This window comes from Petromyzon marinus, chromosome 41 (genome assembly GCF_048934315.1).
Source record: "Petromyzon marinus isolate PM22_M1 ecotype Great Lakes invasive population chromosome 41, UKy_Petmar_22M1.pri1.0, whole genome shotgun sequence".
NCBI classification, from domain to species: Eukaryota; Metazoa; Chordata; class Hyperoartia; order Petromyzontiformes; family Petromyzontidae; genus Petromyzon; species Petromyzon marinus.
Window position 1 is genome coordinate 10195041 of NC_133707.1, and position 20119 is coordinate 10215159.

The window sequence follows — 20119 nt, forward strand, 5'->3', positions numbered from 1 at the left end:
ATGGCCAGCACCATGCCCGGCCGCCTGTCTCCACCGCACCAGGTACTCATTTAAGGCTGAGTCGACCTAGGCGAGGCCAAAGACCAGTTCAGATAATAGCGGAAATCGAACTCGGGTCGCCGGTGTAATAGCGCAGCGCGCTAACCGCTACACTGCCGCTCCCCACAACAGCACTCGCACACTTACAACAACACCCAAACTTGCTCACAGAAGAACCCACACCCTTGCCACCTCCTCTACACACACACACACACACCAGGACCCCGGGGGGGAGGAAAGGGGGAGGGGGGGCCAGGGAGGCTCCCTCCTCACCGGATCATCTCCCCGGCCTTGCTGCGCCCACTAACGGTGGGGCCCCCGCCGACGCCGCCGACGCCGCCGACGCCGCCGGCGGGGCCGAGGCTGCCGCTGGAGGAGGACGAGCCGAGCGAGTCGCTCGAGCTGCTGCTGATGCTGTCGCTGTCCTGGCCCCGTGCCCACGACGTGCAGCCCCAGCCCCCGCGAGGCCCCGTGGGGCGCCGCGCCAGCGTCGGGGAGCTGTCCGACGTCGTCTCGGGCGCGCTGCTGTCGATGCTCGCCATTCCTGAGGGGGGGGGGGGGGGGAGAAGGGATGAAGGTGGCGAGGAGAAGAGAGAAAATGGGGGGGTGAGACGAGGAAGGAGGAAAGGGAAGGAGGGTAGCGGGAGATGTGAGGGAGCGAGGGTGTGACGAGGTGAGGAGGGACAGCGGGAGGTGAGTGAGAAAGAGGAGAAAGAGGCAGCGAGGAGGTAAGAATATCAGGGAGTGAGGAGGCAGTTTAATAAGGCCTCTGAGAATTCTGTGAATCGTTGCGAGCGTGGGATTTATTGCGTGCTTATATAATGAAAACGATATTCATGATGATGCCGAGTAGACCTCCGGCTAGAATTTGAGCTAAAGAATTAAAGCTTTCGTGACTGCATAAATTACGTATGTAGAAATACCATAAAATTATATTAAAACAAATCAATCACGACGTTTCGACCGCAACACAAGCGATCTTCATCAGGTGTGTTGCGTTGATGTCACCCTATGTGCTATTTGTTTTTTTACACCTGATGAAGATCGCTTGTGTTGCGGTCGAAACGTCGCGATTGATTTCTTTTAATAATTTTACGGTATTTCTACATACGTGACTTTACCGAAAAAAAACCAATGAGTAGAATTTGAACTCCCAAACCTGGCCACTTCAAGTCGAGCGCCCGAGCGCACGGCACCACCTCGCTCGCGACTAACTGCGAGCGGCGCAGGCCGGTAACGCAACGCACAAATCCGAGAGCCGATGACCCCGTCGACCGTGCTGCTGCTCACCCGTGTGCTTCTTCTTGGGCCGGACGGGCGACCCCCACGAGCGTCCGTTGAAGACGCCGCGAGACCCCAGCAGAAGCCGGCCCGTCACCTTCCCCTCAGGTCGACCCGAGACCCCGGTCGCGTCCGTCGCCGTCCCTGCAGGCCCATCGGCCACGCCGCTACGCGGCTGGGCGCAGTCTGCAACGTGACGAGACAAGGAGGCAGAGGGGGTTACGGGTCGGAGGAGGTAAGGGTTAGGGGTCGGCATTGCAGTCAAGAGTTAAAGTGCCGGCAAAATAGACGGGAGGTTGGCGGTGGACTGAAGCGCAATCGTCAAATCGCACCTCCAATTAGCACGGCTGGCTACGTACGGTGCGAAAGAAGTTCAACATAAATACAAATCGGTTTCCGTGGCTGAGTTTGCCATCCTGAGATTCGTCCTATGGGGATGGAGTCTTCAGACCCTGTAGCTGGCGGTTGGCTCTGAACACACCTTGCTGTACAAGGCCCTCCTGAAATGTGTCGGAGGCGGCGGCAGTCCGCAGCGGCAGGGCGGCACTCCCGGCATTCCCCGGGTGGTTGCCGTGGCTACCCCCACTGTGGTGCAGCGAGGACGCCGATTGGCTGCCGTGCTTGGAGGGTGACTTCTGATTGGCAGGCTTGCCGCCAGACGAGTAGAACGAGCTGAGGGTCTGCGGCTTGTGCGTGGTGCTCTCGCGGTCCAGTAGCTTGTCCAGAATCTGGAAGCAATAAAAGATAACTCATCGGCTCGGAAACTTCTCAATGTCAACATTCCACAATTCCGTGGCGACAGCGTTACGCCCAGGTTCTCGGCGGAGCTGGCCAAGTGCTTCCACGCGGCCGAGTGAACCAACCGCGTCCGCCCCCACGCGCACCTTCTTGAGCTTGGCCTGGTCGTCCTTGTAGGTGATGAGCAGCGCTAGGGCCAGGTCTCCCTTCTGCCTCCGCGTGCCCTCGCACAGCAGCGGGTGCTCCGCCTCGCTCACCGTCGTCTTCAGGCCTGGGGAACGCGACGGCCAGCGAGGTCATTGTCCGTCGAGCCGTTTGTCTGTCTGACAAGACATCCATCTCTCTATCTATACGTGTGTCTATCAGGTTGTACAACTTTAAGTATTTGTATTTATATTTTTCCTTAAGGATGTCTCTCTGGTAGCATCACGAGCACAGATGTATCAACTGCTGGAAAGAGGATTCCACATATCATTGCCATCCTTCACAGACATCATTATCCGTTCAGGAAATGCGTACTGCCCGAACGTATTTACTTTTCTTAACAGTCCACATGCACCCAATGTGCACGTGTGCCCTGAACCACGTGTTCCTCTTTTTGCCCCGCATTCTAAATCCGAGGACGCATCTCTCCACGCGCCTTTGTGTATTTGTCACATTACTGTTCCCTTTAATTTGGTCCGTTCCCGTGCTGACCATACAGAAGGGTGCATACCTAGAGCGGTGATGGCCGCTTCAAAGCCCAGCTCCTCGTCTCCCGGAAGCTGCGAGTTCCTGTTCCGGCTCGGAGGTCTCGACCCGGTGGATGAAACAACTACCACACAACAAAGACAAAGATCCCCCGTGTAGCCTTAACAGATTGGAGGGGCAAGTGCTGTTTACAAATAGCATCTGTGAAGGCTGGCACGACACACGAGGGGGCGGGTAACCAGCACCACGCCCATCCGCCTTTGTCTCCCGAGGGGTGAAGTTTACACATCGCACCAGGTACTCATTTGAAACCGAGTGGACATAGGAGAGGCCCGGCACCGGTTCAAATAAATGCCACTGGTTGTCAGAGGGAAACAAACTCAGGTCACCAGGTTCGTAGCTCAGCATGCTAACCACTGCGCCATACAGACAGGCACTGGCAGATGAATGGCAAAATAAAAATGCATGGAGATCAAGTAGGACACAAGATCTTGAGCCTATTTAAGTCGAGGTTCAAGACCTTTATTTTATTTCTCTGCTACCTATAGAAAAACCATACCCACGCCTTCCGTTATAGCTCCATGAGACACAGTCACATTTATTCGTGACTAGCGTTACCACCTGGCTTCGCCCGAGACTTGGATTCTTGTCTTGGATTAATACACGGCCTACGCGGAGGGTGGGGGTGCGTGACATCAGCAGGCACACTGCGTGATGCTGCCGCATGCGGGTGACATCACCGCTCACTTGCCGTGCAAAATATATCCATTATTGCGCCCCCCCACCAAAAAATATAAAAGTTTATTTTTATACTTTACGCATTGTGTACAGTCTGGAAACTACCCACATGCCAGATTTCAAGTTTGTTGCATGTCGGGAAGTATGATAAACATTTCGAACAGACACACATTCACAAATTTGCCTTTTATATATAGATGAAGCCACACTGGATTACGGTGGTTCTGCAGGATTACTGAATTATCCAGCAGAGGGCTCACTCTGCTCACAGATAGTCCACTCAAAAATAGACGCGTTTCAGAAAGAGTAGTTCTGATGTAATGCTCAGGCATTGCTCATCCGACAAAGGAATCACATGCTGCCGATAGCACACACGGCTGGCTTTAACGGAAAGACAATTTTCTCACGTTGCCGCCGTTGAAACTAAATACGTGTCGTTGTTGACCACTAATCCATCAGGAAATAACATGAAATTATAACAAGCTCAAAGTATGGGTAGCGCATCAGAGAAACAACATCACCTTCCGATTAAGTAAGGTTGCCTACGTATGGTGCAAAAAAAGTTAAACATGCATACATCCTGCGGAACAATTCAGGTGAGGGGCAGTGTCCATCTGCAGTGGGGAGACAGTCGTAGAAATAACTACTGCTCCACTAGCTCAATGCCACCCATGGGGAAATGGTTGTACTTGGAGATACGCGGAATAGACTCGATGGCAGTTAAAGCAGAACGAACGGGTTTGGTGGTATGATGTGGTTGTTAGCACCATCACACCCAAGGGGTCAAAGTTCACTGGATTGAATCCAACCTCAGAAGCACCTACTCAATAATCAGAAGAAATACGATTAATCAATGGAACGTGCCAGCCGGTGATTCTCGCGCTTGTAAGAGACTTTGGCGATGCTGCTTGCAGAATTGGTCACCTTGTGTCCGTGTCACGTGTTAGGAGAGAACTGGAAGACATCTCTGAACTGTCCCATCCAGCATGCTTCTGGGATATTCAAGACCCAATGCTCGAGTGGAATTGATGCTTTCTGGCTGCACACGACTGCTGAAAATCTTTCCTCGGTGTTATCACGATGGTGATGTTCAGAGGCAATACAAAGAACAAAACAAAATGGAGGAGCAGTGGATTGCGCATTGAACTATGAAACGGGCGGGTTCGACTCTCCTCCAGGGCTAAATGCAGTGGGTAGTGACATCGGATCCGGTGTGGGACCACCCCCTCCATCAACGTGCACTCATCAGCATGGTGAAGCAGTGTGGTCAAACAACCACCATGACTCACACAGCGCGAGGAAGGCTTTCATCCAGCGCCGTGCAATCACAAAGGGACGTACACTTGTTGTCGTTGTTTCACACAACTAAATAAATAAACAGACCTCTGTTCATCAGTACACGTAAAACCAAAATACATTAAGTCCGTTGGACTTTTGGAGTTATATGCGTGCAGAAAAATGTATTTAAGCAGGTACACTCTGGACCCGTCTCAACCGTCTGAATCTCATTAACAGAATCAGGCCTATTGTAATTGCATGCTGCTGCAGTGTCTCATGTTATTGGCAAGAGCCATCCACTTACGCTATAGGACTGCTTTTGGATGGGCATTTCCTCAAGTACTCTTCAGCATGGGAGGAAATTTAATTAGTGTCTGAAGAAAGCCCACGTGGTGTGAATAGAACATTCATACAAAGCTCCACGATGCAGATACGTTTTGAAAAGCCTACTTGCTATACTGCCTCCCACGGGTGCCTTGTTGCTCTGTAGGTGGGTAGGTCAAAAACATGAGAGCCCAATCTCTGTGTGATTCATCAAATCTTCACTCCTGATCGCTGAAATATTTAACCAATCTCCTGACAGCATACGTGGCAAGCAATGGCATAACGATGGTGACCGTCTCATGCAGCCAACTGATCGCGAATATTAAGCAAGGCAAAATTACCACGAATTCTTCACCACTCTCAACAGGCGTCTGCTACCTTTGTAATTACCATAGAAATTCTATACTAGTCTGTCGACAACTGTTGACCTGGTTTCGTAAGCAGGACGGGGTCAGTCGTGTGCTTGTGGAGACCATAAAATCCTGATTTGAAGCTTTCGTTACTGCAGGAATCCATACTCTTTTATTCTTTCGGTAAAGTCACGTAGACAGAAAAAAATCAGATCACAACGTTTCGATCGCAACACAAAGCAATCGTCATCAAGTGAGACAAACACAGCAGGAGAACTGCTGAGGCTGTTCTCAGAACTGCTGAGGCTGTTCTCAGAACTGCTGAGGCTGTTCTCAGAACTGTTCTCCTGCTGTTTTGTCTAACCTGATGATGATTGCTTGTGTTGCGATCGAAACGTCGTGATGTATTATTATTTTCTATCTTACGTGACTTTACCGAAAGACCATAAAATGTTCTACCACAAGCACACACGACGGGCCAAACGGGCAAGCGGTACAGTCCACAACACTCCTGCCAGCCATAACGTCAACAACTGTCCCCGCGACTTCACAGGGACAGTCCCAGCCGAGACAAATGGCAAAACCTCTGCAGGTGGCCACATGGCTCTGTAGGCTTCCAAATCAAAACGTCAGTTTCTTGAAACGACACCGCCTGCCCAAGTGGAAAGGAAACATTTATATACATGCTGCTGGGGAAAATATATAACCGTTATTATGAGTGCTGAACTCGGTCAGGTACCAGTGATTGTTGTATTCCAATGGGCTGAAGTCAAAAAGTGGCACCAGACCAAGAGTTATCCTCTTCGATTTAAGGCTTTCGTGACTGCAAGGATTCATCTTCTTTGGTTCTTTCGAAAGAACCAAAGAAGAGTTATCCTCTTGCCTTCGATACTGTACAGGCAACAGACCTTTAAATGTTACGGCCGTCTAAGCAAAAACAACACTGCCGTGCAAGACAGCTTGGAAACCAAAATCATTCCTGTCAATGATAATCATTGTCATGTCCACGAAGGCTTGGTTCACACCTGCCGGTACACCCTTATTTGCATTTAATGTTTTTTTTCTTACGTTCAACACAATCTATTTAAAACTTTGAATGAAGCCTCCCCCAATGGGAATAGTGCTTTGTTGCTAGGAACGGAGCGAAAAGCGCCGTTGCCAATGGTGAACGCGTTTGATGACGACAGTGGAACATTATGGCATTAAGTCAAGCCTCACGGTAATTTGTTTCCGTACGGTTTTCAGAGATGCCAATTAGTGCCACTACGGGACGGCGTGGAAAACACGGAGGGCCTAAGGCCTGAATGTGTAAGGTGTCTACATTCAGTCTCAGTGCTGAGCATTTTTCGTTGCTGGGAGCTGCTATCAGAAGGACTTTCCATGAAACGAATCTTCCGTCTCCAACGCGCATCCGCAAGTGACGCTAAGGACTTGTGCTACATTCTCACGACCATTAGAAAGCAGATCCGAGCCACGCTGGTCCATTCCAAGGATCGCCCAGCATGATTCATTTCTTATATTACCACTTCAAGAGCCACACACAGCCCTGCAGCCTTGTTCCTTACCGCTGACCACCCCCGCCCCCGCCCCGTCTCTTCCCTCCGTGGCCGGAGGAAAGCGATCGTAACAAAACGATTGTTGATCAAGCAAAATAAGCTTGCAGCTAGGTTACGCTCTTATTTTTTTTTATGGCTTTCTTCGATTATTTTAAAACAGAAAGTACGGGCATGATGTTGACCTCCTGACCGAGAACCCGCCTCTTCTGGGTCGCGGAAGGAAGCACAATTGAAAATTCGCACATCGAGGTGAAGAGAGGCGAGCCACACGAGTGGGTCGACCGACTGGCTTTATGTTTGCAACTTCAGAAGAGCACCGACCACACCGAAGCACTGGTGTCAGAGGCGAAGAACATCTGTGGAAAAAGAGCTTCATAGCTCATTGGATTTCTCCAGGACAAAGATTCTAAACACAGGAACAGTGAGCGAGAAGAGCAGAGGCAGACAAGGGAAGCATCATCGATATTGTTACGAGCTTGTGATTTAATTCTATCAAGAAGGTTTGGACTACTGTGCTTGTGGCTAAAACGTTGATATGAAGGAAGCTCCCAAGTAGTTGTGTCATATCTGCTCCCACATGGGCTGTTCCCGAACACATAGTGATGGCACTATTCTGCGAACGTTCCGAATAGATACGTTCTCTTGACATGAAGCCAGCCGAGAGCACAAAGTGCAATATAAATTTGCAAAAAGACAACAAATACATCAATCACAATAATGCACGTAAGAACATTAATTCAGTTTCCCAATATCGACTACGTAAGCTGTTGGGGGCTGCTGCTGTTAGCAAGCACCTATGAAGGCCAACACGGACACAAAGGGGTGGGGGGGGGGGAGTGTGGCTAGCACCATGCCCAGCCACCTTTGACGCTTACAAATTTTAATTGGGACTTGAACAGAGGCGGCCAGGTGCATAGTGGAGAGAGCTAACCACTTACGCTCGCGACAGCACACAACAAAAAAGACAAAGATCCCCCGTATAGCCTGAACAGACTGTTGGGGGAAGTGCTGTTAGAGAGCACCTATGAAGGCCGGAATGATGTTTACACACCGTACCAGGTACTCGTATGAGTCAATCTTGGGGGGAGGGGGGGGAGACCCAGGACCGGTTCAAATATTCGCTACCGATGTATGCCAAGAACAGAAATTGAACTCTGGCGGCCAGGTTGATAGCGGAGAGAGCCAACCTCTACACTTCCGCTCCCCACAAGCACACACGCGTACACACCGGGAGTGCACAGCACGTCGAAGATGAAGCTTGCCAGCATGAGGGGCAGCACCGGACGGTAGTCACAGAACCCGCCATCGCGCAGCTGCTCGGCGCGCTCGCGAATCACGCTCATCTCCGTCACGCCCAGCGGGATCTTCTTGAGCAGCCCCATGATCTCCGACTCCTGGTAGGCCAGGCGAACCTGGGGGCACGCGGCGCAAAGCGCGTGCTGGTCAACGGAGCTGCCTCGTTTGAACACGTCGCATTTCGAACGCGATAAGTCCGCGGGTCGAGGGATCTCAGAGGTATCTCTGTGACATCCGCTCCTACGGGAATATTCACCACGAGCCCCTTGGATATTCCCCACCGACAAATACTCGCCCGCTGCTCGCATCTCCCATCTACCTCTCGTGTGCCTCCCTCTCACCTCTCTCTCGTCCATCTTCTCCCACTGAAGAGGCCGAGTACCCGGCGCATGAGGAGCCACACATGACGAACGCCGCAATTAAGCGAGAAAGAGCCTCCCCACCGCCCTCACGCCTCTCCCTGCCAGCGGAACGCTCCGCGCCATCGTGACGGATGGCGCAATTAAACCACCCGCGCACGAGCGCTCACGCACGCCAACACTCAGAGGCGCGGGTGGCGATCAAAGAGTCCGCGGCCTGACGTAGATAGCGGCGAGTGGCGTTGATGAAACAGCCCCGTGAGGTGCAAATTGTTTGCTCTGTTGACGTTCCAAGATTTGAATCCTCCTCGTTTTGCTCCTCAGTCCGCGTGATGGCCGCAGCCCGCGTCACTCTACTGCGACTATAAAAAAAAAAAACTCTCTCCCTGCGAGTAATGGGTTCAGAGTGAAATGATGTGCAAGTCAATAGGAGCAAGGTGGAGGCGAAGACAGGATTTCCCCAGATTGTTCCAAATTATTTTTGAAGTTGACACCAAAAAAAAATGGCTGATTTCTAACAAATGTAAAAGTACATGACAGGTATAATTAATTGGGAAAAAAAATGGAAATTGCTACGAATTTTTTATATTTTATTAACTTTAAACTGCATGATTTTCAATGTAAAATTATGGAACTTTTAATCGCATGCCACCCTATGCCTCAACACCCCACCCATGCCTCTACAACACTATTCTATCCCTCTACACGCCACTCAATAAGTCTAAAACACCACCCCCACACCTCTAGATACCTTCCAATCTTTCTACAACACCACCTCATGCACTCCGTGCGTATGTGTATGCATGCTGAACTTCTTTCACACCGTACGTAGCCACCCGTGCATCGACACTTCACTGCGTACCTCTGCGTGTCTCCCTATCGGTCTACGCACCTTGCTATCCCTCCGCGCACCTTCCGATCCATTTTCACACCTCCCTGTACCTCTAAACACTTGCCTATCCCTCAACACGCCACGCCACATCACCCAGCACCTCTACACGCCTTCCTACCCTTCCGCACACGTCCCCAAGCTACCCCGTGTCTCGTCGACACCGCTGCCCGGTGCGCTCAGGCCCACGTCTCTCGGAGCTCCCCCCCCCCACTCCCCCCCTTCCGCTAACCTCCAGGGCTTTGGTGGAGGCCGGAGGCCGCTGCAGCTCCAGGGCGAAGAGGCCAACGACGAAGGCGAGGCCGTGCAGCTCGGACCGCTCGCTCAGCACGGAGATGAGGAAGGCGGCCTTGGAGAGCGTGCTGGCCGCCAGCAGCGTCTGCCGGTGCGTCGACACCTTCGCCTTCTTGCCCTGCAAGCACGCGGCGGGAAGGCGGCGGGGCACGGGCCAGTGTCTAAGTGACCGATTATGGTCGGGGAGGATGTGTGTAATGTATGTGTGTTGAACTTCTTGGCACAAGAGGGTACCAGCTGCGTGCATCTCAGTCAGCCAACCCGTGGCACCTGGGTCCGTCACATAACCTCCCGTCAGCGAGCCTTCGACACTTCACGTGGCCTCGAGGTGCACCTGGCTTAGCACAGGCATCGCGGTGACGTCACCGTCACTTAGTGGCGAATGGCAGGTATTGCTTTAACTTCTTTCTCACCGTACGTAGTCAACCGCAATAATCGGAGGCACATGGGAAGGATGACAAACTAAACACAAAAAAACTGTTCGAAGGAAATAAGCTTTCAATCTAGATAATTTAATCAGAATATTTATTCGTACTTAAGGAATCCGATGATAAAGCTCTTTTTCACAGACGTCCAGTAGGGGCAGGTCAGAACGTTACAACAAATAATACAAAAACACGACGAGTGCCAAATATTGGAAAGGTAAACAAATCACTTTAAAATTGCATAGCTCCAGTGGCTTCTTAATATCAGAATGAAGAGCGTTCCAGACAGCCGCAGACGCGCATCTGAAAGCTCGCGATGCAGTGACCAATGTTGTACGATGGCGAGCAAAAAGCCACGGCGAGGACGACTGGAGTCATTTGAACGTCAGCTTTAATCGAGCTGATGCAGTGCTGCATTTAGAGCGCCGGACTTGCGATCCAGAGATCGCCGGTTTCATTAGATTTCCCGGCCCGGCAGTTGAAACAAGGGGGGCAAGTCTCTTAAATCCACCCCTCCCGCCACTGTCCACCCAGCAGTATAAATGGGTACACCGCAGTCAATCGGTGGATTGTGTGGCGGGGTAAATCATGGGTATTGCTACCTCTTCGAAGACGTATGGCCAGCGTGGAATAAGAGGCCAAGTACCCTCTGCTGAGGCACTCTAGAACTCAATCTAGCAAATGCCCTTCATCCAGCAGTGGCATGAGCAAGCATTTGCAAGGCTGCAACTTTACCTCGTCAAGGAAAGTTTACGCCAATATGTAGAAGGAATGACAATGATCAAATCACTGTGAACGTGGCCCATTTCACCATATCTGGCAGGTTTGAGCCTGCAAAGTGCTTGGATGGATCACCAAAATGCACTGCTGGTTATAATAAGCTTGTGGATGGGCACAGGTCCGCAAATTATTCATATTAATTTTAGAAACATCCCAAAGAGTTTCTCTTTCCCAGAAAGAATCAGATTGTTTATGCCCCACCACATTTAGGATTGCCCTCTCCGGCCTCCAGGCCAAGCCGCGGACAGGGCACTGCTTGGCATGAGGGGCCTCACCTTGGTCTGCGGCTGCTCCACTTTGAGATCAGGAGGGCTGCCCAGGAGCTCGTTGGCGAGTTCGATGGCGAGCTGGCACGCCTCCGCCGCATAGCCGTGCGAGTACAGGGCCTCGGCACAGGCGAACAGCACCTGCGCACAACAGGATGGAGAGAGCATGTGCAGGTTTTTTTTCTTCCATAACCCAGCCATCTTTGGCTTCGCACTTCGCACAAAAACGCATGCTGTGATCACATTACCAACTACAAGATGATGATAGTGATGATGACAACGGCAACGATGACAATGATGATAACAGTGATCTCACCAATTGGAAGCCACCGAGCTTACATCGCAGCCGTTTTGTGCTCGCGCTGAAACTAAGGATTATTCAAACGTGGGTCCCGCACCTCCATGAAGCTCTCCAGCTCCAACGGCCGGACTCCTGCAAACACGTCTTCTTTCTCCTCCACCACGCTCTCGGGCGGCTTATCCTCCTCCTTGGCCGCATCCACCGATATGTAGAAGTACAGGTTGTAGTCGTCCTGATTTTCCGGGGGAATGGCCACCCCCTCCACACGCGCGCCAACAACGGGGGCGGCGGCGGCGGCGGACGGCCCCGCCTCCGGTGTCGCCACCACGGCCGCGCCGTTCTGCAGCCCAGCAGCGTCCCCCTTCGCTGCCCCGTCCCCCTGCTTCGGCTCGGCCGCTTTCACGTCACCCACGCCGTCGCCCACCACCGTCTCCTTGCCGTCTACCGACGCCTCGCCACCACTGCCGCTGGACTCGGAGCTGGATTTTAGGAGCTTGCCCGCCGCATCCGTGCTCCGCTTGACCACAGCCCCTGGCGACGCGGATGCTGCTGCTGCTGCTGCCGCTACCGCTGCCGCCGCCGCCGCCACCTTCCCGTCAGAGCCTTTATCGGACGGGTCTTTGGGGCGGCCCTTCTCGAAGGCGTCTGAGGCCGACTCGCCGCCGAAAATCTCGCCGTCCGAGGCGAAGGTGTTGCAGGCCTCGGCGCCGAGCGCCAAACCGCTCTCGTCCGGTCGCAGCTCCACCATGTCCGGCTCGAGGCAGCTGTCCCCGTCCTCCTCGCTGCTCACCGCGCGCTTCGACGCCGCCTTGCCGGCCGCAATGCCGGACGTCGTCTTCGCCGAGCCATGCTTCCCGCGGCCACAAGCCATGCCGCCCGATGCCGCTGCTACTGGCGTCACCGTCAAAGCCGCCGCTGCCGACGAGGCTTTCTCTGAGGCATCCGCGCCGGATTTCAACTGGCCGGGTCTCGAACCGTCTCCTGGCGAAACCAAGGCGTTGCCACTGCCGCCACCGCCACCCCCTTTCCGCTTAGACACGTCTTTTGGGCGGACGGAGGAGTCCGTCGAAGGCGGGCTCTTCAGCACCGCCTTCGCCAGCTGTGCGGCAATGGCACCGTCCCTCACCGCCGGCATTTTTGGCAGCAGTGCCATCCCGCCGTCGAGCAAACCCTTGCCGTTAGCCGAGGCCGCCACCCCAAGATGCTGCCGTGGCTGCAAGTGCTTGGGGCAGCCCGTGACGGTCAGCTTCCCGGTGCAGGCCCCAACAGACGATTTGGAGAAGCCAAGCGAACCTGGCGGTTTGGGGCAGCAGTTGGGCGAGGCCGACTTGGGCCGCCCGGGGACCGTGGTGGTGGTGGTGGCTGGCGCCGGCGACGGTCTGCGCGGAGGCTTCTTGTCGTGCGGAGCGGCGCCACCGCACGCTCCGGTCACGCCGCCCGGACCGCCGGAGTAGGTGATTCCGGGAATGGGGCACACTTGCTCCCAGTTGAGGTAGCAGGCCTCTAGCGCCGGCTTGAAACCCAGAAAGAGGTGCTCCTGGCTCTTGCGGGACTGGCCCCTCTTGGCCACCTCTAGCACACGCAGGTGCCACTCGCGGAGTCGCTCGGAAAGCTCCAGGCGTCTGCGCAACCATGGAGAAACGGCGCCCGTTAATGCAGGCACTGCGTGAGGGTACCGTCAGCCAAGCACCACAGTGCTGTCTCGGCAAGCAACCGCCCGCAAGTCCACTGGCCTCAACAATAAACCAAGAAATTATTGAGCAATTGTAATAGATTTTTTTTACAAATAGGGGCCAGTATAATGAATCAACTGTGCCGCAATCCATCATAATTAAGATTGTCTTCCACAATCAACTGATCAAAATTAGACTGGCATCCACAAATCAACCAAACACAAATCAGGATTCTACAGAATTAATCAATAACAATTATTCTCTCCTCGACAATTACAACCATGCCAGCCACCACAATCAAACAATCGTTAGCGGACTGTCCCTCATAATAACCAACAGACAATCTCGAGCAAAACCCATTCCCATGACCCCAATATTTATCCCACCCACAACCCTAACCCCCCAACCCATAACCCAAATACTTACCCCACCCATAAACCTAATCGCACCAATGACCCTATCAACCCGAGGCATTTCAGGACCAAATTCCAAGCCTGGCTATGTTCAGCTGCTATTGCAGAGATATAGACTGGTTGAAATTTGTCTGAAAGGCATTCACAAAAAAGTAACCACCAAGAAGATATGCATCAAAATTCATGTCATGCCCAAGAGTAAAGTAACATCAGCATATCATTGTCATACCTAATGCAATGCAAATCCCTTTGTTAATCCACGACGGGATGAGGACCTCTCCATGGTTGTTTGACCACACTTCACCACACTGCTCAGTGTGGGTTGGTGCAATGACAGCCCAGCACCGGTCCGGATATCGCCCACCACGGATGTGAACCGTGGCCAGGAATCGAACTCAGCTCGCCGGCTTCATTGCACAACAAACTGCACCGTTACGTAGCCGCTTCACCCCATAAACTTCGCGGAAAAAAAAATATTCAACAATTTATTTTTTATCTTTTTCAGAAGCGACCTGGCCACAAATGATAGCTCAACAAAGTGGCTTATGGCGTGCAAATTTAACGCAGTCAAATACTCTTAAACGCGTGATGTTGATTTTAAATGTCGAGGGAAAAACCGGAGGACACGAAGAAAAATCCACGCGACCAGGGGTACAACATGCAAAATCCAAATATACAGGCATCAGGGTCGGGATCGAACCTACGACCTCCTGTATACCAGGCGAGGTAGCTAACATCTCGCCACCGTGTAAAAATTCATTGTGTATCTAACCCAACCCAAGGGCATTGCACATTTCGGTAAAAGGTCGAGGTGCAGCTCTTGTGACTTTGCTAGCTCACACCACTGTTGGTGGTCTGGCGTCCACTAGAAGGTATTTTTGGCCTCCTCCTCCAGTTGGCCAAGCATCATGTCGCCACCGCGGCGCGACGTTAACGAAAATATTCTCGCGGGCGCGACCTGACCCCGTGCGCCGCGGCCGTGAGAATCGATTGCGAGCCGAAAGCTTCGTCACCTGTGGGGGCTGACGGCGGGGTCAAGCACGGCGAGTCGCCACAGCGCCGCCGTCTCGTCGCACATGCTGGCGCACGCGTGCGCCGCCACCTCCGACTGCCCGCTGCTGTTGCCGTGGCGGCCCGTGTGCCCGCTCGCGCTGTTGTGCGACGCCGACGTGCGCACGTTGTACCACCACGCCGCAATCTGCAAAGGCGCGCGCCGACGCCAATCACCGACGGGCGTCATCGCCCACCCCCCCCCCCCCCCCCCCGCCCAAAAAGACAAGGATCCCCCATATAGCCTCAACAGACTGTTGGGGCAAGTGCCGTTCGCGTAGCACCTTGAAGGCCGGCGCGGCACACGAGGGGGGGGTGGGTGGTCAGCACCACGCCCGGCCGGCCCAGTGGCGATGTTTACCCAGTCTCCCGAGTGGCGATGTTTACGCACCACACCAGGTACTCGTTTGAGGCTGAGTCGACCTAGGCGAGGCTCAGAGCCTGTTCAAATCATCGTTACTAGTCTTGGCCGTGAGTGGGAATCGAACTCGGGTCGCCGGGTTTGTGGCGCAGCGTAGCGCTAACCACTGCGCCACCATCACCACCACTGACACACGCAGGCCATTCACGCACACACGCGCACGCACGCTCTCTCATCCGGCTTCACAACCGACAAGACAGGCACCCACAGAGCGATTCGACCCCAAGGGTGAAAGAATAGTTGCGGGAGTAAGTTCGGGGAAGATTTCCCCTGGTAAATCCTTCACGTGGCCTTGATAGCCTTTACAGAGAAGCGGTCTCCCAATCGCATGCAGCAGTGACAAAATGCCATTTAACACCGTGAGAACGGCTATTACACTGAATGAACGACCATTATAGCGGATGAACCGCATATACATTCATATATCGGACAAGCGGTCGTTAAAGCAAATGATCGACTAATATGCAGAAAATATAGCCATCGCACTCGGGGAACCGATGGTACCGGCATAACCGCACGCGCTGATTGTGTCACAGTCGATCGCACGTACATGCGCGCGTGTGCGCGTGCGCGGGGCACCTGCTCGCAAGCGAGGCACAGCTCGGTGAGAATCTCCAGCAGCGGCACGGCGTTGCTGTCGCGCCGCCGCAGCATCTCGCGCACGATCGACAGCAGGTTCCAGATGGCCTCGGGCTCGCGTCCGCGCAGGGGCCGCAGCAGGCAGGCCCACTCGGCAGCCGCGGGGGGCTCGGTGGACGACAGGTACAGCGAGTTCACGTCGCTGGGAGGAGGGAGGAGCGGCGGGCGGGGGTTGGGACGTGCGAAAGATGGCCAAAGTGAATGCTCTGTGAGGTTACACAAGTGGTGCCAGCCCTGCACTTGGTTTCGCACGCCCCTGTTGGTGTAAGGATCTCTGCTAACGGAAACGTTCGCAGAGATCCCCTCTATTGGATATTTGAACCTTTTCTTCCATGCTGGCCAAACATCTATAAACTATTTTCATTTTAACCAGGTAAGGCCCACTGAGCTGTACAGCTCTTTTTCAGAAGCGACCTGGCCACAAATGATAGCTCAACAAAGTGGCTTATCAAGCGGAAATTTATAGCAGCCAAACTAATCTAAAACGCATGTTTCCAAATTTAAAGGGAAAACCGAACCCACAACCTCCTGTATACCAGGTGAGCTAGTTAAATTCTCACCACTGTGACACCCTATCTTGGAAGAGGTGGGAGGCGGCGGGGGGCGGCGATTAAAGACATTTGCACCGTTGTTTCAACTGCCGCACTTGGAGAATGCAGCAACTAACTCTGGATTCCAAGCCCAGCATGCTGACCATTACGGCACGGCAGCATACCTATAGCCGTTATATTTAGCGGAGCGGGTGCATGCACACCGTACGTCCCAACAGCAGCCACAGCTCGCCACACTGCGCTCGGCTCATTGTTGTGACCATCAAAATGTTATTCTTTTTTCTCATGGAGGCCGGTTGCTATCAGCAACCCACTGGCATCTTTCACAAGCCTCCTACACACCCTCTGCTTCATGAATATGGCCTTGTCCCTTCCCCGCACCTCCGAATAGCGTGGTTGGCTACGTACAGCGTGAAAGAAGTTCAAAATACATACATACAGGCCAATCCTGACCCTGTTCATAGCAGCCGTTGGTAAGTCCACCAAGCTCCACATCCACCCATTTACATTCGAGTTGGGCTGTACCTATTTAGCTTCTACTGTCTGACCAAACAGGAACAAAGACATACAAAAACATAGATCCCCTGTATAGCATACACAGACTGTAGGAGCAAGTGATATTAGATAGCACCTATTAAGGCTGGCACAGCCGGGGAAGCGAGGTGGTGTGGTCAGAAGCACACCTGGCTGCATTTGTCACCGATGTTGGCTGCAAGTGGGAATCAAAATCATAATGTTTATTTATACTAGAGGAATCCGATGAGCAATAAAGCTCTTTTTCACAGATGCCCAGTAGGGGCCGGGTAAGAACGTTTCAACAACAAACACAATACACAAACACGATAGTAAAGCAAAGTACAAGGTAAACAAAAATCACACCTAAACACGATGGGAGAGGGCCCGCAGAACTTGTGCAGTGTCTTCTTGATGTTATCGCTGAGCGTGGCCTCATCCAGGTACCAGGTGCTCTGGTCCGAGGCAGAGGGCCCTGCCGTAGGATCTGTCACGTGACATCGCAGCATTGTGGGGGCGGGGGCAAGCAAAGGAGATCAGATGTCTGGTCGGTCAAAATGTCACCAGTCACTCCCCACGTGTTCACCAACCCACAATGTCCAAGGGTGGTGAAATATGGTTAAATAACCCCTCATGACCTGCAAAGCATGGGGAGGCCCACAATAGATGTAAAAGGCTTATGTATATTCTTGGTTCTTTCGGTAAAGTCATGTGACTTTACCGAAAGAACCAAAAATATGAATCCCTGCAGTCACGAAAGCTTTAAATCAAAAGGCCTATGTATGTTTATATGTACGTTATTGTATCCGAATTCATGAAGCCTGTCTTTGCCAGGCAAATGTTTTCAATAAATACAATAATATATAAACCGGATATTATCTTACAAATTTTATCTACGATCAGACACTAACAACTACTCCAACATTTGTATTTTTCCGCAGAAAAAAATAGTTTATGACTCGATTCAACTTCTTATATTTAAAAACGTACCCATTTGAAACATGCATTTAAAAAATCCGTTCTTTTTTATTAGAAACAATAAAAATGTATTAAATTAATAGTCTATGAGGGGAAGCTCCTATCTTTTACCGTTTTCGAAGTATTCAGATTTGAACATCATAAAATGCGTATTTTTTTCGCTGAAAACCGCTTTAATCCAAAACATTTCCCAAAACAATAAAAGATAGAACAATGGTTCTCGCTTTCATTTTATTTTCTGTTTCACGCTCTATCAAACAAAAAAAAACGCAATTTTATATTTTGAACGGTTTCTGTATGACACGCACAAACATTTTTATGGGGCGCTTATAATCGAGATTTGGGGGCCTTAAAATAAAAAATCTCGGATTTTCCCTCTGGTTTGTTTGTTTCCTAAAAGCTACCTATGTAGCAAATTTCAGCTTTCTACCTTGTCAGGAAGTACCCTCGAGGGTTTTGAGACATACAGACTAAGATCTTTATTAATATAGATAGATGCCTATTCATTAATTATTATTAATAAAGCACAAGTCACAAAACCAAGGCAACTATGGGCTGAGTCTACCCTGCCCAAGGGGATCTGGGCCTTCGGGACTTAAACTCTTTTGGTTCTTTCGGTAAAGTCAGGTAGGTATAAAACAATAAATTAAAATGTAAAAATTTATGTTTTCTACCTACGTGACTTTACCGACAGAACCAAAGAGCATGGATCCCTGCAGCCGCGAAAACTTCCAATCTAGATCCCTCGGGACTTGCGAACCCGGCACTCGGCCCTGGAGAGGCTAACCCGGCCGTAGCCAACTCGGAGCTCTCGTACACAACTCCGAATCACTTTTTAATCTCGCTCCTTTTTTGTCAGAGAGTACAGCATCATTGGAGAAAAATCTGCCAGCCTGCGTGACACAAGTAGCTTCCCATTAATAATGTAGAGCTGCTGACACAGATATATCTTCTCGGTAAATAAGGTACACACCGCTGGGTCAAGGAGCTACAGTTTCAAGGCATGGGTGGTGTTGGGGGGGGGGAGATGTGAAGGTGTGGGGGTGTGGAAAGAGCTCGAGGCTCACAAACACCAGCTGCACACGGGCAGGAATTAAACAGAATAGGATAACAGCTCCGGGTTTCCAAAGGAACGTGGCAGCCGAGAACTGGCGTCTTGTCTTCATCCGATAAGGTCACGGGCAGTGATATTCGGCGCGCATGTTTCAAGAGGCAGTGGTCTGTGATTGTGTCGGCTGCCGTAGAAAACGAGTCGCGGGTAAAGCATTGTACGATTTTGACTTGAAGCTTTCGTGACTGCAGGAATTCATATTCTTTGGGTCTTTAGATAAAGCCACGTAGATAGAAAAATAAAAAATTTTTTATCACGTTTCGATTGCAACACAAGCAATCGTCATCAGGTAAAAAAATATAGCGAGAGAGCTATATTAGTATTTCCTCCTGCCTCGGCAGCTCCTTCGCTATATTTATATTATTTTTATATCTACGTGGCTTTACCGAAAGACCCAGTTGTTGAGAATTGCCCGTTACAAAATTATCCAGAATGCTCCCCATCTCATCGGATCTTGGGAGCGAGGTCGGGTTGAGCCTGGGCAGTGCTTAAATGGTTGCCAACAATGTACAAATAGATTGCTGTTGGCCGTTGCGGGGCTACATGGTGGGCAGACGAGAACAGTGCAGCAACATTCATTGTTGTACTGTGCTTCTTTGCTGCCACGTTTATTATACTCCGTGCCTTCACCAAACCGCACGGTAGAGTATGGTCAACATAAACCCCACGACCGGCATGGCATGGGGAGGTCCTCATCCGGCGGTGAATTGAAAAACGGGCTCTACGTATCGCGTAAAAATTCAAAACAAGGGGCGGTGAATGTCCCCATACTCAAATGACCGTTGTGTTGATGCTCTACTCAATCAGAGGTGCTGAGCCAATGAAGGAAATTCCATATTCCCATGGCGGAAACCTGCCTCGTCTGTCTTCAGAAGACGACTACTATTTACATCTCACAAAAATAGCATCCACTTCACTGACCACAGAGGACTGATTAGGAAACTCGCAATGGCCGTGTCAGTGACAAATATCCAGCACTGCTGAGATGCTGGATTTAATTCCAGGCTTCAGCAGCCCATGGTTAAATCAGGTTCTCAAGTGTAGAAAATTGATTATCTTATTGAGGTAACCGCAAAAAATGTACAAGTTTTTATTTTGTTACACAATATGGTAGTCTAGATATAGGCGTACAAAAGAGGGGACCTTCCGGAGGAGAGATGCAACAT

General features: G+C 51.5%; 1 protein-coding gene across 2 annotated transcripts in view; it reads right to left on the reverse strand.

Annotated features, from left to right (window-relative positions):
* Positions 1 to 20119, reverse strand: part of ZSWIM8 (zinc finger SWIM-type containing 8) — a 99872-nt gene that overhangs the window by 20658 nt on the left and 59095 nt on the right. For both annotated transcript variants that reach the window (XM_032969148.2, XM_032969149.2), the window contains exons 7-18: positions 17231 to 17351; positions 15741 to 15942; positions 14704 to 14888; positions 11702 to 13226; positions 11313 to 11444; positions 9771 to 9950; positions 8223 to 8406; positions 2774 to 2872; positions 2205 to 2329; positions 1802 to 2048; positions 1330 to 1506; positions 313 to 583 (exon numbers count right to left, since the gene is read on the reverse strand). In XM_032969148.2, the coding sequence (XP_032825039.2) occupies positions 313 to 583; positions 1330 to 1506; positions 1802 to 2048; positions 2205 to 2329; positions 2774 to 2872; positions 8223 to 8406; positions 9771 to 9950; positions 11313 to 11444; positions 11702 to 13226; positions 14704 to 14888; positions 15741 to 15942; positions 17231 to 17351 (3448 nt within the window). The remainder of the gene's footprint in view (positions 1 to 312; positions 584 to 1329; positions 1507 to 1801; positions 2049 to 2204; positions 2330 to 2773; positions 2873 to 8222; positions 8407 to 9770; positions 9951 to 11312; positions 11445 to 11701; positions 13227 to 14703; positions 14889 to 15740; positions 15943 to 17230; positions 17352 to 20119) is intronic.